A 22358-nucleotide genomic window follows, 5' to 3' on the forward strand; every position below is an offset into this window, starting at 1 on the left:
GCGACTTTTTATTTTTTGGTATTTTTTATAATCCGATAAACAAAGACCGACACTTTCATTTTTGAGTAATTAAATTAAAACTTACATTTGTGTCTTTCTGGGCTATTAAGATTCTCCAATGTGTTGATGGAAATCTTCAGATCTTTCTGTCATGTTCTGACACAATGAGAAGCATTAGATCTTGCCCAACTGCTTCAAAATGTTTAATTGTTCTTATTCACATGCTCTTTCTGCTGGTTAGCTCAAATACTGCAAATGGAGAAAATTTTGACTCTTTCTTACAGCTCCCACAATCCGGGTCGACCAGAACCCGACCCAAATCCAAGAGGGTTCTTTTTGTTGGTGATTTTGGTGCAAAAGGAGATGGCATCACTGATGACTCTAAGGTAACAAATTTCAGTTCTTTCTGTGCTGAGCTTTTAATGTGTATATAGTGATCATCTACTAATTATGTCTCCATTTTCTTTCCTTTTCTGGGTTTTGGAAATTCTAATTTTGGGTATGAGAATGATGACATTGTTACTTTAGTGTTGTTTCAATGGCTCAATTTATGAACTGAGTGATTACAATTCATTGTTTATGTGGGTAGGTAGAGTTGTGAATTGAACTGAAATTGAATTGTGCCCATTTTGCAGAACCATGATTGACTTAAAAATTTGGTATTAAATCCCCAGATATTCAAAGTTTGCTGCAGAATTAAATCACTTAATATATAACTTATGTAGTAGGACATCGACAGGTGTTTATGCTTGATGAGATAGATATGGAGCCTCATTTTGTGAGAATTTAGCAGGCACCATTCTTGTGCATTATTTTGCACAAACCTATTAGTGAAGTCCCGTGTCCAGGAATGATATTTTTTCCCATTCCCTTCAGGCTTTCAAAAATGCTTGGGAGATAGCTTGTTCATTGCCCATGCGTATGAGAATTGTAATTCCTGTTGGAAGCACTTACCTTGTCCACCCTCTCGATATTGCTGGACCGTGTAGATCAAAGGTTACTTTAATGGTATGATTCAATTATCTTACATCCCTTCTAATTAGCAGTATTTAGATGATAATGTATCTATTGTTCAGTTGATATTTGTCATTCAAAATTATCTGCATTCACTTTAATAGACTGCATGTCTTAATAGATCTCTGGTACCATTGTTGCTCCCAAAGATCCGGATGCTTGGATTGGTTTGAATCCACGTAAGTGGCTTTATTTCCATGGAGTGAACCACCTTACCCTAGAAGGGGGAGGGAGAATCAATGGGATGGGACAGGAGTGGTGGGCTCGGTCTTGCAAGACCAACTCAACAAATGTATTGCTCTCTTGAACCTGTAAACTTATGTTTCATTTAAAGACGATTCTACCTGCATCTTTCTAAAACTAGCTTGAACTTGTTTGTGGCAGCCATGTCGACATGCTCCAACGGTTAGTGCTTTCTTATTTTATGAGCAAGCAGTTTCGTTTCTTTGCATATTGTTTTCATTTTACTTCCGTTATTTCACTTGAGAAAGTTTCTTGTCTCTGATGGTTTCATAGCCTTAATTTGGGATATCAAATACATTCCAGGCAGTTACATTCCATAGGTGTAAGAATTTGAAGGTCAAGGATCTTATGATTGTCAATAGTCAACAAATGCACATGGCATTCACTAACTGTATGCGGGTAGTGGCATCCAATCTCAGGGTGATGGCCCCTGCTGTTAGTCCCAATACTGATGGAATCCACATTAGTGCATCAAGGGGCGTTGAAGTCAAGAACAGCATAATAAGAACAGGTCAGTTATCCAAGGAAACTGTTGCTAAATTTAAATCTATTCAGTGTTCTTGATCCTAGAACTATATCTTTTTTTTCGAGTTGTTGCAGAGAAGGTTCCTTTAGCAATCAGATGTTGATTTTTGTGCCAGTTTGCATATCTATATGCATTGTAAGTTGTAACTCATTCATTATCTTACATCAAGTTCTTATACTCAATCCAGGAGATGACTGCATTTCAATAGTCAGCAACTCTTCACGAATCCGGATTATAAATATTGCTTGTGGCCCTGGTCATGGCATAAGGTAAATCTTTACTTTCACTTAGGCTTCACTCTGGGAATCATACGTACACCTTACTAATTTTCAAATGCCTTCTTAAGCATTGGAAGCTTGGGAAAGTCAAACTCTTGGTCACACGTGCATGATGTATTGGTTGATGTAGCATTATTGTCTAACACGGACAATGGAGTGAGGATCAAAACATGGCAGGTAATTTTCTTCTCTAAGCTCTCTGTTCACATGCACACACGAGGCATATGTACCTTTTTTCTTTTTTCTCCTTTTCTTTTCTCTTGATCTGAACTAATATGTAGTTGATTGAAATTGGTTTTTCTGACACCTTCATCAGGGAGGTAGTGGTTTTGCCTCTAACATTGCATTCCGGAATGTGTTGATGGACAATGTATCAAATCCGATAATAATAGATCAATATTATTGCGACTCTTGGCTGCCATGTCTAAATCAGGTATGGAATTCTTATCATACTTAGCATGGAGAGGGTTCTTAATTCTCCAGGCAAAACAAAGAGCGTTAGACACTACTCCCTCATAATATTTTTTTTGAGCTATCCAATCTAAAACATACTAACATCCAAATCCTGAGAAAATGCAGAGTTCAGCAGTAAAGGTGGAGAATATATCCTTCGTGCACGTTAAAGGGACTTCTGCTACAGAAGAAGCAATAAGTTTTGCTTGCAGTGATGACTCTCCATGTGAAGGATTATATTTAGAAGATATTCAACTTCAATCATCCATTGGGGGAATTACAAGATCTCTTTGCTGGGCAGCTCAGGGCTCAAGTTCAGGTTCAGTCGACCCACCCGCTTGCTTTTCGAGTTTTTTGAGTAGTGAAAACTTCATGAAGCAGAAAGTCAATCCACAGACCATTCATTCACAGATATTAGCCAATCTGGACTATGGAGGAAGGGCAACCCAATAAAATTTGTGGCAAATATATACCTATGTAGCTTATAAATTGAATTCTATTTTTATTTTTTGGAATCCTTCTTGTTCTTGAAGGCATATGGGATCCTTGAATCATTTTTTCCTTGTACATCCCACTATAACAATTGTGTTTGAAGAAAAGAGACCTTGATGATATCCATGCGTTGAATAAATTATACAAATTTTGTATATATATATATATTCCTCTTATCTTATGACTCTAATAAACTTTGTTTCTACATATTTATGTATATTATAAAATAAAATAAAACTTTCGGAGGGATATTTTTCTATATTATTCGTTTGTGTGTTGCCTGTTTTGGTTCTGTGGTATGTTCTGTAATGTTCATGGTTTAGAGCACGTCCAGCGCGCATAGGAAACCAGGTGAAAGGCCCCCTGGGCGAGCCCGAGATGGCTCCAGCGCAAGGCCCACAGCTCGGTTTCGTGGTGGGTCCCACAAGCCCGATCAAGCCCAAGGGCAAGTCTTGCCCGGGCTGAAGCCCGAGTTTGGTGACGTCACTTCCGAAGGCTCCAACTGGAATATGCCACATGGCGCGTCCCGGACCCTCCAATGCAATTTTTTCCAGAAATCTGACGGCCTTGCTTTTTTTGGCTTAAAAAATTGCAAAAAAAATTGAAAAAAATTCAAATTTTTTTTTAAAAAATACCAAAAAATTCTGGATATTTTCCCTATAAATACCTAACAATTTTATTCACTTTCCACACCAAATCTTCATACAAACTCATCTTCTTCCAATATTTTTCACTTTCCACACCAAATTTCAATTGTATGATGAGTGAGTAGGTATTTCAATTGTATGATGAGTGGGATGTGAATTTTATAACAAATATGGACACGTGGCAACCGAAAATTTTATCCGAAAATTTTATTTGAAAATTTTATCCGAAAAATGTTATCTTAAATTTTAAGTGAAAATTTTATAATAAATAGTGACACATGACAACCGAAAATATAATCTAAAAAGCTTATCAAAATTAATGGTTTAAAGTATAAAAAAAATAGGAAATAAAGTACAATGAATAGTAATTGCCTTAGACTTGCCCTAGACTTTGCCCTCATGGGTGGAACCACAAATGCAAAGGCTGACACTATTCACATGAATAGTGGCAGCCCTTGCTTGCCCTTGCCTTAAACTTAGCCCTTGTAGGTGGAGATGCTCTTAGAAGCTTATGATGAAATGTGCAACTGGTTTCTTTATTCGCACGAAAAGAGAGAAAAAATGTTTACAAATTTTAAGAAGGGAATAGTTTGGGAATGGCCAACTGAACTTACTGATGATATTCACAATTTAAAGAAACAAAAGAATACCTAACAAAGCACCGAACCGATGGAGACAACTGAGAAAGAAGAGTTTAATTTTGTAAAATAAAAGGCCAAGGAAGTTGGGTAAACATTGAATAGTAAAACATAATAATCAAATTAATGCAGTATGTAAGTTAGGCCAATTTGTCAGGTCTCCGAGTGCAACTCAAGTTCGAGTTCATTCCCTGTAGATTCTTAATTGACTTGTTTACACAAACACCGCCTAAGGTTTTCAGTGTTTTCACAAAACCCCTTTTCATTGATTCTACATCCAAAAATTTGATAATTTGATACATAAAAACTTTTGCAAATAACAAAATTAACCTCAACAAATGTATGTGTAATCTAATCTTAAAGGCTAACTATGTCATTTGAAGAAATTTTGTATATAAAATTATTAAGTTTTGGACTAAAAATCAATGGAAATGGGTTTTGTGAAAACAATTTAAGACCTAAGAAGGTATTCGTGTAATTTTTAAAACATTAGGAAATTTTGTGAAAATACTGAAAACCTCCGAGAGTGTTAGTATAAATAACTCTTATTAATTTAAGAAACTTATAAACTTCCCATGCTCTCCTCCACTTGAGATTCCTTCTTTGCCGTTAATTTTTTTTCTTTTATCTTTTTTTGGTCAAAGCCTTTATATTTGCTTAGCAACAGTCCCGATCTCTTGGATTACAGGGGTCCAAGAGATTTGTGGCCACTCACCGTTGGATGTAAATTCAATGGTTCACTCACTCTTGCACTCCTTTTAAGAAACTTTTTTGAACTGTTGGATGTTACATCCAACGATAGGTGACCACAGTCTCTTGGACCCTGTGGTCCAAGAGAATGGGGCAATAGGTTAGTTTTGCTTTTTTATTAGAAAACTCAAGTAATATTGAAGAGTCACCGCAATGCGTCATATTATATAACATTATTACAAGGGATTTTGTGGGCTTAAATCTTCTGAAAATTATCAATAAAAACTGAGTGAAATGTGATTTTTAACACTGCTCATGCAGTATTTAATATTAGACTATTTTGTTTGGCACTGTAATTTACTCAAATCTCCCTGTCTCAGAAAAATTCTATATATAACAAGAGTTGCAATGGTTTATTTCATCCCATTGCACTTGTAGTAGGAGCTTTTCAAAATAGTGCTTCTTAGCTAATTAGTTTGTTTTGCCATCATAGAAGATGAACTTTGCAAAGATTGCTCTTTTCATGGGCCTCATCGTTGGTGTTGCATTTCTCAATTCCCCTGAGGCCTCTGCTGTACGAGGGGTTGCCCTAGTTAGTGAGATTCTTGCTTTGTTTATTTTTTGTTTATAATACAAGAGATAATCTAAACTATAAGAGAGAGGATATTTCTCACACTTGCACACTATCAAGGTGCTATGGGAATTTTGAGACCACTAGTCTCCTTACTAGTGCACATTATATGGCGACCGATATTTATTTATTAATGGCATAGATTTTGACTAGAATATGCAAAATTATTTCTCTAAGAAATCAGTACCAAGTCCCCTTATCTCGATTAAGTGTTCTAAAACTTTTTAGAATATAGATTTATGCACATAATCCAAGTTCCACAACTCATTCTTGCGGTGTGGGTCATATGTTAAATGAGGTGACAAAATTTTACCATTATCAATCTCAATCTCAATTGAAATTTTCATCTAATATTATTCATGTGCTCATCACGTACACAGATAAAATTGTCATTTCAAGCAATAAACTCTCATTTGACTTATACATCAAGCATTACAACACTATGCACATATGAGTACCAAGTACAACTAGAATGAAATTTCGATTTGGACTGAGAATGGTAACATGATTAACATTAACATATGACACACACAGATAACATGTATGCGTAATCCAATTTAACATTAGGATCAGATAACAGCAGGAAGCACTTTCAGATAATTACACTGATTTCTTTTATTTCTTTTCCAACAGAGCCAATTCTGCATGGCACAGAAACGATGATTCACAAGCAAGGACCAATGAATGGCCTTCGGAACATGGCTGGTAGCATTGCGTGATTGAAGAAAGGCCTTTCGCATGCATGGAAGTGCGTGCAAAACGGCTAGTATATATAAATTGATGTCCAACAGTAAGCCATTTCCAATATATTACAAGATTGCAAAAAATTTCACATCTATTTTGAAATCATAAATTGATCTCCAACAGTCATTTGCGCCAAAAGAGACCAGAATCAATTGCATACAAATTCTCAGTATCGCATATGACAGCTTTACCTTTGCATTTTGTAAACTGGAGTGCCTTTCCATAGCCATAGCTATAAGCTAGCGACCTCCAAGCTTGGGGCACCCCTCTGCAAGAGGTAAATCCAAGTTTTCAACAGTTCTAAACGTTCTAGGGACCATCTTATCCACATAAAGAGTTCCCTCCAAATGATCACACTCATGCTGCAAAATCCGAGCCTGCCAACCTGAAGCACTTATTTTGATGGGCTGGCCATTTCGATCAAAACCTGAAACCTCAACATCAAGGTTTCGCTCCACCACTGCTCTGAATCCATCAACACTGCAAAACATCACGGTGAAAGAAGAAATTACCAACCTTAGATAATTTGAATTTTCATGGACATCATCATCAAGGTCTAACTCACATGCAAATATTTCTTAAGTAAGTTGAGCACCCTACACAAACAAAAGAAACAAGGATACCAAATGATGATCCTATGTTCATTTTGCTATGTCCCAATGGTGGAGATCTGGTAAGAAAACGGTGATTGCCAAAAGAAACCACTGAATAACTTAATAACACAACGCATATATTGCCCATCGTTTGATGTGGTCTTTTGTAGTCTCTTGCAATTCATAGTTTTAAAATTTCAACCATTGAGATGAAAACTATTTACAAAATGAGGAATGTTGATAATGCAGTAGCATCATGTTTCCTATCAGTTTGTGAACTAGATATAATTCTGTAATCCAGGGACTCAAGGAAGAATAGGACATCAAGGAAGACTCTGTTATCCTCAATGGGGATGATTCATTGAACTTATGTTCCAAACTTAATTATAGATTTAGCACGTTTCTGGCCATAAAAAACAAAAACCAGTTGTGTCCCTTTCCCTTACCTTAAGCACCCTTCAAAGAATACTGCAGTCCTGTTGCTCTTCTTTTGAAGCTTTGGGTTAAGAATCACCTGCCTCAAAAACAACAAAAATAAGTTGTACTGGTCAAGTGAAACCTTTTCAATGCTAAGAATTAAAATGTTATGAGGATGTTCACCTCTCACACACATTAACATACCAAAAGATCAAAAGGCCGTCTGTCTTGAGCGGCCGTCTCTTCCTTGGATGCATAACTAATATATTCCTTTGTATCTTCCAAAACTATTATCTGCAGAGATGAGAAAGAAATTTTTGTTACCTGAATTAAGAAGTTGTTTTGTATGCAAGGATTTCATTAAAGGGACTGATCAAATTTTAATCTTCAACAAGAATTTAAGACATGTTATTGTAACATGATATCCACAACACCCATTACCCATATACAAGTCACAACCGCCCATTAAGCTAAGCAATAAGTTGCACTAAAATAAAAATAGTTACTTGTAAAAAACATAATATTGACATCAGTAAATTCAACAATGTAGCTTAAATTGAACTAAGTTTTGACTATTTAAAAGGTATATCTACTGTTTAAAGTTAACCCTTCCCAGAAACCAACACAAGGGGAAAAAAGAAAGCTACAATTTTGCTCCTTCACCGTATTTTCTCAGCAGCCAAACAAAAACGAATGATAAAACAGAGAAAGAACTATCAAAAATTGAGCCATTAAGGTGAAAAAAACTAAACTGAAAACCCCAAAACTGACCCTCAAGGGAATTCCAATTTGCGGAGCAGCAAGACCGACCCCAGGAGCCTTCCTCATCACCTTCACCATATCATCAATTATCTTCTGGATCCTCTCCGACCCAATATCCCCTGGCTCAACATCTCGGGCCGGTTCGTGCAAAACCGGGTCACCCGCTTTCACTATATCGGGCAAGCTCGTGCTTTTCTTCTTCTCTCCCAGACCCAGAAGCCAACCCGCTTTGACAACTGGAGAAGAGCCTGAGCTGTAGCTTTTCCGGGTCGGGAAATGTGTGTTAAAGGCCGGTTCCGGGTTTAGAGGTCCGGGGTTCGAAAAGTGTATTCGGGTTTTCCGAAATATCGGGATGATTGTTCTGGGTTGGAGGCATTTTTCGGCGAGAGATATCGGGTCGAGACGAAGTGAGAATCGGCATATGGTTTCCATATCCGTAGTCTGGATTTGCAGGACAGGGTTTAAGGATGTTGTGAAGGAGATGGTGTCGTCCACTGCTTAAATCAAACGACAGAATGCATGTCGTCGTCGTTCTGGCACTTAACGACAATGAAAGTGGTGTTCACACCAAGCATATTCTTTTCTTCTTCTGTTTTTCAAGGCTCTTTATCACAAATAGTTACTCACGTTCGCGAAATTAGGGAGTTAATCATATATATTTAAATAAATTAATTGTAGATGGATGGAGCACAGTTAAGCTATGACTATTGTAAATGTAAAAATTGAAATATCATCCTCCATCCTCATAGTGTTTGTGATGCTTGCACCACCTACCTTTTGGTTTCTTGGTGTTTGGTTCTTTGGGCTTTAGGTTGTTACTAAAAATTTATTAAAGTAAACGTTATTTTAAACCTTGTAAATAAAGATAATTTATATTTGGCAACAAAAAAAACAAAAAAACAAAAAAACAAAGATAACTTGTACTTGTCTTGCCTATTTGCGCGGCTATACTTTTTAAATATATACGAATTCGGATTACTATGTACTCTATGATGCATTGGCGGGTTCGGATTCGATAGAGCTAGTGAATCTCGTGTGGTTGTCCTTGTGATGTTTGTGTATCTGTGTTTTGGGGAGAGTTTGGGTCATGGTGGCAAATTTGTGGGTCTTATGTGTAACGTTGTGCTTTTTGTGTGGTGGCAGTGTCCCACCCTCAATATTGGCCATAGTGTCGTTGGCCCTATCCTTACATCTGGTGTGCTTAGGCTAGGGTTTGACAAAACCTACACTTTAGGTGGCCATATATAAGGCTCTCATTATAGAATTCTTGTTGGCGAGTCATTCTCTAGTGAGAGCCTTATATATGGCATTTAGGTGAGATTCTATCTCTTAATTATTAGATCAAGTTAACTAATTTGATCTAACGGCTAACTAATTTGTTCTAACGGTTAAGAGATAAAGTCTCACATAAGGATCATATCTAAGGCCCTCACTATAGAATTCTTGTTGGCGTTTATGCCTGGTTTTGGGGTGTGCCCATGGGCTATGTGTATTGCTTTGCTGGGCTTATTGTTTTGAGCCTACCTTTGTGTAACTGCCATTGTGTTCTTTTCCTCTTTTAATGGAATTATCTTTCTGACCAAAAAAAAAAAAAAAAGGGATATGAACTTCCCTTTTATATATGTAAGAAAATACATAAGATTTTCTTAGTAACTTACAAAGGAAAATGATAGAACCAAACTGATCACCAAATGGACTTGGAATAATGCATACATGTTTGGAAAAAGAAATTGTGTACATGTGCATGAGGGTGATTAGAGAACAAAAATATATGGTGATGAGCTCAAAAATTGCATAATTTGTTTTGACATAGCACTGTGAGACACCATTAACATAACAGTGATCAATTCCGACATTTGATGGTCGTACATATGTAACGTGCTTGATAAGGTCTTGTGTTAGTATCTCTTCATGCATTTTGTTTTGAATGAAGTCATTGAAATGTGCTTATTCTCCTAAATCAAACCCAAGTTTTGAAATTCACCTCAAAGTATTTGTTAGATAAGATGCTCCGGTTAAGAATTTTTCTATCTTATCTTCCTGAAAAAAGAATTGGTCAAATGCCTTTATCCAAACCAAATCGACTAAATCCTCATATCCTATCTTTTTCTCTGTGTTCGTTTGGTCCACCAGCGTAATAATGCTTTTGTTTCTTCTTCCTTTGGCTTTGTTCTTATTTGTTCCCCCTTGGCCTTCCCAAAGCAAAAATGTATTCTCTTGTCACTTCCCTCTGATCCAAACCCACTCCTTTGCCATCCCTAGGGTTTATTTAGGTCACCCATATCATATGGATGCCAACCTGCCATACCTACCTTCTCAATTAATCGCAGGCATGTGCAATGTACTTCTTAAATTTCATTTTTTTATTTTGATGGAAGACGGTTGGGGTTTTCTCACGTACACACTATCAAAGTATCATGGGAGTTCGAACTTGAAATCGCTAGCTTGCAAGTCAAGGTCTTTTTTCACTTAGCTAGATCCGTTGGCAATTTTATTATTATTATTACATACAACGTGTGCATCCTGCGTACCTCCATAGATGGGCAGAGTTAGGTACAGATGCCATACTATTCTTTAATACAACAAGTCATGAGTCACGAAGCTTCTTCCTCTTCTTTCTACTTGATCCAATAATACAGAAAGAAAGGAGAGGAGAAACAAACACATAATTGCATCCCAAGGTATTACATAATTTCTTGATTCAACAATTCTAGCGCCTAATAATAAGGCATCTTTCGGCCTTAACAACCCTTGTCTTAAGCCGCAAATTATTTCAAAGGTCCACTCACATGCGTGTAGCTTAATAACTACAAAATAAATATATACATCAAATCTTTACAGGGAAGATGGTCAATTTTCGCATCTATATGATTAAGCCAAACCCCTTTTAAAAATTCAATGACACAAGAGAATAGCTGCCAAATTTTATTGAAAGCAAACCAACTACCGCTTTCAATATCAGTATAAACTTCTTAGTTGTATTTCCTTGACCAAACTAGAAAGTCAGAAGCTTGAAATCCTAAACTGATCATGGAGAAATAATTGACATTATCCTTTTTGTATTTTTTTGGGTAACTTTAACTTAGAAGAGGATCTTTTATTAATTAGCATCTTGCTAAAAAAATAGAAGAAAAAAAGAATATAATAAACTATAGCACTTTTTTCCCCATATAAATATGGAAGCAAAGGAGCTCAGAAAGCTCATCTTTTGTGAATTGTTCTTGGATTGGAGAAAACTGAAGAGAAGCAACAACCATGAAGAAGAGCACCATGTCTTCTCCTCATCCATACCAGTCTCCGGTAATTGTCGACGAGAAAGACGAAGCCAAAAGCTTTAGAGTGGAGAAAGTTGGAGCTTCCAGGTCTCATGCTATGGAAAATGGCAAAGAGGAAGCACCGAAGAATAAGCTAGAGAGGAAGTCAACTGAAGACATCAACGAAAGCGCAGAGGCGTTCATCAAGAAGTTCAGGAAGCAGCTTTTGATCCAAAGGCTTGAGTCGATTGAGAATTATGAGCAAATGCTTGCGAGGGGCCTCTAAATGATGTACTCTTCCTCCATTATTTACTTGCACTATATTGTCATAATGTTATGTAACGTATTAAATTATATATGAGATTGTTTATTTATTTGTTCTTGTTGCTTGATCACGTGCTTGTTCCCACTGGATATGAAGGTTTAGAGGATAAGCATATGAAACAATGTTTGGGATTGCTTTTAGAAAAATTAAAATCGCTCTTCTGGCAGGTGTTGGGCATGGTTATGGAGAGTGTTTGTCAGATTAATTATCCTAAGCAAACCTCTAATTAAAGGCAAAACCAACTGAGCAAGGCTAATCTTTCTCATGGTCAGAAATTTCATTTCATGTCTTATGTCCTAGGCCAAATGAGATCCCAAATTTTTTGGGACTAACCAAAAAAGACAAAACGGCACATGCATGTTGACTTATGGCACTCTGCGCTGGATATATGGATAGTATTATCCTAATTCAGAGGAATAGAAATTTAGACCTTGAAATGAAAACTAGTTTCTCACAATGTATTGGCTTTTGTAACTTTGCATAGGGACACATATATCAGATCAATTTCTTAATGTGGTTAGATTGTTTATCTCCATATACGTGATAGTGTCAAGGGAAAGAAGGCATACTATTGGCATGTTTGAGTAATGGATATCAGAATCATTCAAATTCCTTTTTTTTCTGTGTTTACTAACACATGGGTATTGGCATGATTCCAATTCCTTACTTTTCCTGCATTTACTTACACCCAAGAAAACCAAATCAACTAGGGAGAGTAGTTGATCTGATTCCAATTTCTTATTCACTTATTCTTAAGTTCCCCAATTCATGAGTTCTTGTGTTTTCTCATTCCTTACAAGTAAATATGAGAAATTTATACATGTGTTGTCACCACAACGTATCCTCTTTTGAAAACATTGATCATATCCTCTCTAGGAAGCTGTAACTTATCTAGTCTTTATCCTTTCATGATAAGAAACAGCTCCTATTGATGGTTTACAACCCTTATGATATGTTCTACATCTTATCAAACCAGTACACCAATGTTATGGTGCCTCATACATCAAATACACACATAGTGAAGTCATTTATCATCATGATCATATTCCTACATCTCACACACATCTTGATGATGTAAGAAATCATTAGCTAGGTAGCTAATTGGCTTGCAATCTTATCTTTTAAAGATTTTCTTTAAATAGTTGTGTTGATTTAAATAAATGCATTGATGCTAAATATAGAAGCTCGGATACGTAATATTCCAAAAAGCATAAGATACGGATCACATATCTTTCATTTCGAATTTAATCCTAGATATGGTTTTGTTTCTTCAATCATATCTATCGAATAGCCACAATACCTTTGTCAGTCCGGCCGACAAAATTAGTTTGCAAACCAAACATGATAGCTGAATTTTAACTATTCTTAGGCCCCTGTTCCCTAAAAACAAACACCTGATCTCTCTGTTTTTTTTCTTTTCTTACTTCTCATTTAAGGTAAAGATGCAAATTTTGACTGTCTTATCTTGTGAGAAGTAGTGCTGATTAACGGGTATCATGAGGCTGTGGGCTCCAATCAAAAGGCATCTTCAGTTTCTGTGCAGGATGTATGGGATCTGCAAGGATTGTGGATGGCAGCACAGCAGCAATGGAGTTGCCATTCTTTCATAGCTTTTCATGAAATGGCATGCAACGGTATGCGGAATTGACAATAAAAATTAGTTTGTGTATTTAATTTTCTAAAAAGTGGAGTGTAAATTGAAAGTAACGTATAAGTTTACGGAGTAAATTAACAGTAAACATAAAAATTAAAAAAACTAAAACTAAAACTAAAACACTAACCATGTGACGTTTTGACCCCAAAAAAAAAACCATATGACGTTGTCCCCACTCAATTACAACTCACATCCACCCCCATAACTTTTTGACTACAACTTTATCCAATAATAAAATTAACAAAACAGATATTAAATATGAAAAACAACAAGTTTAGATTTACACATTGTAGATCCTTTGAGTGGTTTGTTGGATAGGAAAAATTATGGTGTGTGATGATGCTAGTACACGTGGCACACCAATATTGGTGTGTGTTTTAACTTCACATAAATTATAAAATATTAAGTAAATTTAAAATTCACCATCTAGAATTTAAAATGTTATAATTTAAGTAGACTCGCAAATTATTAGGCATACTTCGTGGTCACTTGAGGCATTGCTCTCTCATAAAGGCCAGTCGGTATCCATCATGCAATTGCATTTTCAACTTGATCTGAAAGAACAATAAAATTAAGTGAAAGGTAATTTGCGAGCGTCGATTGTTTGGTGGATTGAAAAGAACAAGTATTCTCCCTTTTTATCTTCGTGAAAGATGAAAAGATGTGAAAGAGTGGAGTGAGTGAGTAAAGTAGGTCGTGTCCCTTTAGTACCTTTTTATCATTGTTTTTTTATTATATATTTTCTTATAGAAAATAATAAATAAAAAATCACAAAGTTAGGAGAAAAAACCTCCCTCACAAAACCCTAAGAAAAGAGAACTCTAGCTGACCCCTCGGCGGCCTTCCTCTCCTCTCATCCTCTTTTCATCCCCTCTTTTTTTACTTTATTTTGCTTTGTTATTTTATTTTGTGGTGTGGAACAAACTGTAAGAAGTTGTGATAGTTGTCGTCTTTTGACCCACGCACACAAGGATTTGAATCCAATTGTCAGCCATCAACATGAGTTTGGAGTTGCAATGACAGGAAGATATCAGGTTGCGTTGTGTTCGAGTTTAACCAATACGACACTATGAGTCTAGCTGTATGGCGCTATGACTTTTTTTAGCCATCAACATCATACTTCTTAATTTGTTTGTATAATGATTTTCAGGAACTCTTTAGGAGTTTGTTATCATTTGTTAGTTTTATCTCTTTTTAGTTTTTGACTTACAATATGAATCTTCCATTTCTACCGACGAATTTGTATTGTAGATTTGAATATGCATGTTTTTGGTTGTTAAATTAAGGATTTTAATCAATTTGTGGGTTGTGCGTAATTCTCTTCAGATCAATTCAACTTCTTGTTTCATTTGGTCGTTGAAAAAACCTTATCCATATTTGATGACTTTATACTTATTTCCGTTTATCTTATCAATAAAATACTACCACTCTTTATTTAAAAAAATTAAATGATTTGTAGAATCAACTTGATTGAACTTCTTCTAAACAAATGAGTTGTGGTAGGGCCGAATTCAGAAATAGAGTACTGCAAAGCTGAATATGAAAAATATATATATAATCAAACCAAGTACAAAAGCTCAATCAAATATTACTATATTATATTGCTAAAAAGGACAGGAACCAAGTCCTACCTCTCAGAACACGACAACACCTGATGATGCCATCACCATAAAAATATAATTGAAGTATTCTCTTCAAAGCAACCCAAATCTCTCCATCTCCAACTCAACTCAACACAAAATGCATGCAGCCCAGCTCAGAAGATTCCCACACTTGAGAGCCAAAAACAACCACCTTCAATTTGGATGAAGATTTTCATTTCTCAATATTAATTAAAGTGTTATTACAAAAGCCACATAATAATGACACGTAGAGCACAAATCGACTTAGTAGTAGTAGTAGTAGTAGTAGTAGTAGTTTCTTCCTTCCTCTTCCTCTCATGAATCTTATTGACACAAACAATTAGCCCGTACATTTATTGCTGCAACAATCTTAGCTGCTGCTGCTGCTGCTGCAACATAGGCCGGTTTAGGAGGGAGCATGACCGGGCTATCTCCCCGGCGATAGGGATCACTGGGAGGTTGTCGCAGTCGCATATTTCGATCATGAAGCCATCCGGGTCGTGGAAGAACAATTGATCAACGTGGATGCCACCTTCCTCCACCATGGCTCGCTTGTACTTGAGCTCCATCTCCTTGAGTTTCTTCTCCACAGCCCCCATGCTCTCACACTAAGGCATGACAAATTAAAAATAAGTTGCAATAATACACAGGAAAGCAAATCAATGATCTCATTTTTCTTATCTTCTTTCTCTCATCGTATCTATCAAATCCAAGACAAATCGTAGGTTGATTTGTTTGTTTATCTTTCCCAAACGAGGGAGTTGAGTAATAGTCGTATAATATTGACTCTTTGGCATGTTAGGCATGCGTTGTCAAATAAGAACCCAATAATAATTGATCAGATTGAAAGTGGCACATTAGGTAATAAGTTAAAATTGCAGTTGTTAATTATCAGCTGGAGCCAGCCTTATTGTCTTTGTCTACGTTATTTACTTGTATTTTTGTCCTCATTAGTTGCAACGTGATAGCGCTATTTTGTTATTCTCGATCAATAATATTATGCCACGTAGAAATGTTGTCACTTGTGTCGACAACTTTATTGATCTGCAATAGCAAAATAATGATATTTCCGTTTCATCAAAAACTTTCTCTTTATTAGGACCCAAAAGAATTTTAAAACATATATTTAATTTAATTAATATTATTTTTGGCCATTGAAAAGGAAATCATTGAAAAACGAAGAAGTGAAGAAACCAAGGTTAGAAAACATTAGAAGCAAACAATATGAATTTAAGATAAGCTCCAAATACAAAGATTATCAAGTCGTACCCAAAAACAAGGAAATTTAAATCCCAGAAGAATTCAAAGCTATCTATATGGATTTTTTAATTAAAAAAACATAATTACCTGGAAAGAAATATGATTATCCTTGGGATTAATCTCAGTTTTCTTGGGCATGCTCTCCGGGTCCTCAGATTGCAAAAGATGAATTCCAATCCCATATCCAAATAGCCTACAACACACAAAATAAACTTGCATTCATCATCAAAACCTCATAAAGATTTAAACCAAAAATAATAATTTATTGGGTTTAAAAATAAAAAAATAAAAAAGAATTCCCATCAACCCGAATTCATTAATTACTAGTGAAACTTACCATGCACCGTCAAAATTAAAAGATCCAGGCCTCCTGATTGGGACAAACCCAAGAACATTCTGGTAGAAATCAATAGATTGCTCAACCGATCGGCAGATGAGTGAGATGTGGTTCAAAGATTTCAGATGAAGAGGGTTTCCCATGGTTTCCTTCATGGTGTTGAAGATGATGATGATTAAAAAAATATGGCTTCAAACTACAATTAGAAAACGAATCAAAAAGACAACGAAAATGTAGAGACGAAAAATCTAGAAATTCTTTGAGGAAGTTGAGGTTGTCACCGAAAGAAAAGGGGACCTCTCTTTATATAAGGAAGTTGACGGAGCTTCATGGCTGCCACGTGTCCATCCATGCAACGTGTCGGATAGCCATGACTCTAACACGTAGATTCCACGTTGCTGATGACTGGGATCACGAGCACTATAGAAACAACAAATATATGGGTCCCAGGCACGTAAGCAGCCCAATATTTTATTATTATTATTCTTGCTCTTGGTGAAATATATTATTGGGTGAGGAGCTTTCGTGCTGGTCCCACTTCTCAGTGGAAAATTGAAATGGGTTTCTTTCTGGAGTCTTCATTTGGGTGTCAATTTCTAAAGTGGGAAAAAAAGTTGAAACGAATCGGATCATTCATTGATAAATGACAAAATTGATCTTGCTAGGGGATGTTGGTCTCTGTTGGTCTGCCACATTATATTTTTTTATTTAATTTTTATTTATTTATTTGGCTTTAGTACAAGTTTATCTTTTTTTATTTATAAAATTAGTGGGTTTCTTGTTTAAATTAAAAACATGTGAATTGAACAGTCAACTTTCTTTCTTCCTCAATATGGTAGGCGAATTTAACACATCTTTCATTGAAGTTGAAATAAATATCACTAAACTAAAGAGTAGTTTGTTACTACGAATTGCCCAATTAACAGTATCTTGTGCTCTCGTAGTAACTAAACTTCCTATAATATGAACTAATGTGTAGATGTTCAAGTTATAACTGAATTTCCTATAATATAAAGAGGTTATAGTTTTGATTACTGAGTTTGACAAGATTGTAGGAGAGGGTTTTGAGAATACGGCTTACTTATTTTAGCATTTCAAAGCTGTTGAAGATACTGTTTAAGATGCTCTTAATTTAACATCGTTAAAAGAGGTTGTGTGATTTACAAAGAGTAATTCTAAACACTTTTATTTTTTATATCTATTTTAGGTCAAAACAGAAAAACGCATAAGTAAAAGGGGTGGCAATATGCCGCGTAACAGGAATCTAATATGATATTCACTCATTAATTGGACGACATAAATAAATTCAACCAAATTAAGTTTTTTCTGGCTCGAAAAAAATGGGATGATTAATTAACGAAAATTGGAAGGCCAATCGAAACTCTCTTTGCTAACTTTTAAACATGTCACATTCATTTGGATGTGACTGGAACTCCACCCACCGATTTAGATTCACAAGTTGAGCATGAACAGAGTCTCTAACTCGCATACGTTGTTGTGTTAACATTTCCATTTTGTACTGTGGATATGAAGTGTCAACATTTTGACCACCAACTAGGTTTTCAAGTTGATCACAAAAGTTGGAACTTGATGGTGTTTTTATTTCAAATTTCCTAGGAGTGGTCCATGTCACTTTTCTGTGTCCTTGGCCACAGAGCTCCAAAATTAGAAGAGAATTGAAAGTAGACAACAAGGGAGGTAGGAAACAACTGGATATTACATAATAAATAATAAATCTTTTATAAAATTAATTGATAAAAAATTAACACTTGCATTTCTAATTGATGATAAACTTTATCGGTATAATCAAATCAAGTTAAAACTAAAAAAGAAACTAAGCAAGAACCGAGCTATTTTTGGTATAGACATTATTTCGAGTAAGGTTTGAGATGAACTTGGATTTTAAGAGCAAAGCTTGGCTGAAATTGACAAGTATCAAAATTCCATTTGTTTTGAGAAAGAGCAAAACTTATCGGTCTATCTTATAAACTAAAACTTAAAATTACGATTTCTTGTGTATAAACCAAACCTATATATCACTTTCCACCTACTATGAGTAGTATAAGAACCATATTATGGTTCATGTATATTTGTTTAATTTAAAAAAAATTTGCTACCAATTGGCATGATTTTCTCGCATAATACAAAACTTGATCACGAGGCTAACTCCCAATTAGGTTCGGTTGACAAGGCATCCATTATTCATAGTTGTTTTTGTTGAATTTTCAATGGAACATGATGGTTTCAAATCAAAATTACTCGATTTTATTCCAGGTTTTTAAGTGACTGTCAAGACGGCCATCCTTTTGTAGAAAAAAGTGTAGACTATATGTAGGTGTAGCAAGAAGAAGTGACAAAAACATAATCAACATGAACTGTAAAATAGTTGATAAGATTTTTGAGTCAGCTGGCAACATGTTGAGGGAAAATGCATGCATCACAGGAGGTCAGGTTGGATCCTTCTGTTTCAAATGACGCAAGTGGAAAATACCTCAACTGGATGGAAAATTAATTATATATATCCCTAAATAATGTCTCATGACCCTAATATGATCTGTAATTATGTTTAACTGAAGTGTAAAGAGGAGATAAGGGAGTTATGACTCAAGTCAAGTGGTTAAGAAAATTTACTCTGCACTTAAAGTTCACTCTCCATAGTATCACTTGTATTGGAATAGGAAATAGGATACCAACTCTAAAGTAATTATGGATAAATTGATATGTTTATTTTTCTCTCACGGAGGGATATATATACTTATATACAGAGAGGATACAAATAGGAAATATATACAATATCAGTAATGTGCAACTTGTCAAGTGAGTCTTCGAATCGTCACTTTGACATGACATGGGTCAACATATATCTGCAAGCTGCTCCGAACAAGACACAAATGGTATAACATTAACTTATGCTTCATCTTCTCCTTAATGAAATGGTGATAAACATTTAACTTATGCAATCCCTATGTACTCACACTAAGCAAAAAACTGAAGTACAACATTTTGTTCCTTGCTATGCCACGTAACTAGGTTACCACCGACAAAGGTGAAGTAACTTGATGTAGAACGCTTATATGTAATGTTTCCTATATAAATTGCATCAGTGTAATCTTCTAGATCCAAGTGACCATGCTTTTTAAATAATAAACCCCTTCCACGAGCATATGTTAAGTAACTCATAATACACATCACATTAGCCATATGATACTCATTTCGTGAATGCATGAATTGACTAGCAACAGTTACCGCATAGGCAATATTAGGGCGTGTAAGTGACAAATAGATCAATCTCCCAACCGACCTCTGGTATCTCTCCTTATTAATTGAAACCTGATTCTAAAAAAAAGAAAGAAAAAAAAGGAAAGCAAAATCTTCTAATTTTACTCAAATTAAGTAATTACAATAAAATACATTAATTACAAAATCTATTCGTAATAGAAATAGTTGATTCACGCCAACAAATTTCCTCAAATGTCATGTTGAAGATTATGGTTCTGTCGGCATATATTTCATACATATATGCCAATTTACGTCAAATCTCATTTGCTTACGCAACATGAATCTCTACTCATTCTTCTTTTCTGAAAAGGATCGTAATTGGATCAATCACCTTCTTCTACTAAAACTCCACTAAAATTTTACAGTAGAGACAACTGCAGCCGCCCCCCCTCCCTTTTCTCTTTGTCTCTGACATCACCACGCGGGCACACATAAAGTGCATGTGGCCTACTTGCCTCTGCATAAAATAATATCACCGACTTTATGCGACAACCATGGGTTGCTTAAATAATAAAGCCCCCAAATTAATTATCTAATTAATTAAACAGAAATTAAAGCATAAAGAAAATGATCTGCATGCATTTCACGTTTATTTTATACTTCTGTTGTGGGTTTTAATTGTTTTAAATTTTGGTAGGGTGCAGATGGTGTTTTGGAATCCTTGCGGTGACACTTTTGTGATTCATATATTAATGTTGTTGAGTGGGTTTAATATGAGTATGTCGTGGAGCTTATCCAGTTAGCATGTCAAATGTATTTGAAAAAACAAAACCAGAGTGATTGGATACACTAAAATAGTGAGGACACATTTTTTAATTGAATTCAAGTACCCTTCGGCTGGTTTTGGCATGATGTAAAATTTTGTAGTGTTGACTATGAGTTTTTAATTACATAGGGAAGACCACTTCTGGGAATATTCAAGTAAGGTAGGTATCCGCTTCGAGGCTCCGATTTTTCTCTTGAATAGAATTCCAACTAAAATATATGAAAGTGTTCTCGTTATTTTATATATTTAAAGCATGTTTAGAGAATAAATGAATTTTTTATTATTATTTAAATCTAATTGAAGATAGAAGATGGATAACTCATGAAGAAAACTTATTCAATCTAACTCCCACAAAATGGTAGGATAACAACAACTTATAATTAATCATTCCTAATCCGCCCAACATGAAAAGTCATTCACCTCTATTTGTATTTTCTCCTCCAATATTAAACATCAAATTAACAGGTACGATTGTACATTTGAATGATTGATCAAATAAATTTCATTTCAATCACTATATGATAGAAGGAGACATATCATGCCATGTCGGACTAAGACAACATTAAAAGAGAGAGTCTCAATCCAAGTCCAATTTAACGAACCATTTTTCGGTACTCACCACCCACTAATCTTGTATTCGTACAAGATTAACTTTTATCCTTTTGAGTTAATATATCTTAACGATTTCTTGCTACTTTAATTTATATATAAGTAAAGTTTAGCTGATTTGTTTTAAAAATCTATATCCAAAGTTAACTTTGCAGTGGTACTTATATTTATTCTAGTACTCTATCGAAAAAGTACTCAAATTTGGGTGCAAAGAAATGAGCTTACTGTCCTAACCAACTAGCCTAACCTACGAGTATGTACTTTATATAATCGAATCGGGGATTAGGTTTTACACCGGGGTTAAACTAAGTATATATTAACAAGTACTTAATATACTTCTTTGATTATTTAATGAAGTCACCGAATTTTTCTCAATACTTGATAAAGTTATATTATTTTTGTAAGTAGGTATGATAATTTATTTAAGACTTGGCAACATGTCCAAAAACGTACTCCAGTGGAGCAGTGCAAACTGGTCACAGGCAACCAACTTTATGAATTTATGATAACGTTGTCCTAAAGCTTGTAAAGTTTATAAAATTAAATCAGAGTTGGTAAATTCGTACACGTGCTGGGACTGGAAGTGACTTTGCTTTGGCATGCACGATAAAGCCCTCAGCTTTTGGTTGCTAATCCTTGTCAACCTGCACCACTGTTCTACAGCTTATACATTAATAACGCACCAAGTGCAGCATGCGCATGCAAATATTAGAAAAATATTAATTAGTTCTTTCTCAGGTGCAAACCAGCTAGCTGGTATACTTCTTGCCAGAATAAATATATTAAACCAGAAAGAGAGAGGAAAGAAGAAAAAAAATAAACAGAAAGGTGTTTTGCTTGCTCTCTGGTTGACAGTATGATTTTCACAAACAAAAGCTCTCAAAAGGTTCTTTCTTTTTATGTCTGTGGGCTTTGAGGGTCTGTTTTAAGGGCTAACTATTTCTTGGGATGAAGGCTTCAAGACTCAAGAGAGCCACCCTGTTTTCAAGAATTTTATAGTGAGGGCGTTTTATATGACCCTTAAGTGATATAGTATTTTTTAATCGTTGAATCAAATTGGTTAACCGTTAGATCAATTTAATTAGAATAATTCTATAATTAAGATATAAGAACTCATCTAAGGG

The 22358-nt window shown here is 35.3% G+C and overlaps 4 protein-coding genes across 4 annotated transcripts; 2 read left to right on the forward strand and 2 right to left on the reverse strand.

Annotated features, from left to right (window-relative positions):
• Positions 1–33: 33 nt before the first annotated feature.
• Positions 34–3126, forward strand: LOC117622058 (probable polygalacturonase At1g80170). Its single transcript, XM_034352573.1, has 9 exons — positions 34–386; positions 877–1008; positions 1136–1306; positions 1399–1419; positions 1561–1768; positions 1971–2052; positions 2130–2238; positions 2378–2494; positions 2641–3126. The coding sequence occupies exons 1-9, from the start codon at positions 165–167 to the stop codon at positions 2965–2967; spliced, it is 1389 nt and encodes a 462-aa protein (XP_034208464.1). The 5' UTR covers positions 34–164; the 3' UTR covers positions 2968–3126.
• Positions 3127–6004: 2878 nt separating this feature from the next.
• On the reverse strand, positions 6005–8720 carry LOC117622093 (peptide deformylase 1A, chloroplastic/mitochondrial). The gene is made up of 4 exons (XM_034352631.1): positions 8138–8720; positions 7571–7660; positions 7396–7463; positions 6005–6836 (listed from the first exon to the last, which is right to left on the reverse strand). The coding sequence occupies exons 1-4, from the start codon at positions 8558–8560 to the stop codon at positions 6596–6598; spliced, it is 822 nt and encodes a 273-aa protein (XP_034208522.1). The 5' UTR covers positions 8561–8720; the 3' UTR covers positions 6005–6595.
• Positions 8721–11277: 2557 nt separating this feature from the next.
• On the forward strand, positions 11278–11772 carry LOC117622583. Its single transcript, XM_034353315.1, has one exon. The coding sequence runs from the start codon at positions 11384–11386 to the stop codon at positions 11666–11668; it is 285 nt and encodes a 94-aa protein (XP_034209206.1). The 5' UTR covers positions 11278–11383; the 3' UTR covers positions 11669–11772.
• Positions 11773–14895: 3123 nt separating this feature from the next.
• Positions 14896–16853, reverse strand: LOC117623206 (metallothiol transferase FosB-like). The gene is made up of 3 exons (XM_034354096.1): positions 16581–16853; positions 16331–16436; positions 14896–15591 (listed from the first exon to the last, which is right to left on the reverse strand). Exons 1-3 carry the CDS (start codon positions 16733–16735, stop codon positions 15337–15339), a joined length of 516 nt encoding a protein of 171 aa, XP_034209987.1. The 5' UTR covers positions 16736–16853; the 3' UTR covers positions 14896–15336.
• Between the last annotated feature and the right edge of the window lie 5505 nt (positions 16854–22358).

The sequence above is a fragment of the Prunus dulcis genome, chromosome 3 (genome assembly GCF_902201215.1).
Source record: "Prunus dulcis chromosome 3, ALMONDv2, whole genome shotgun sequence".
Taxonomy (NCBI): domain Eukaryota; kingdom Viridiplantae; phylum Streptophyta; class Magnoliopsida; order Rosales; family Rosaceae; genus Prunus; species Prunus dulcis.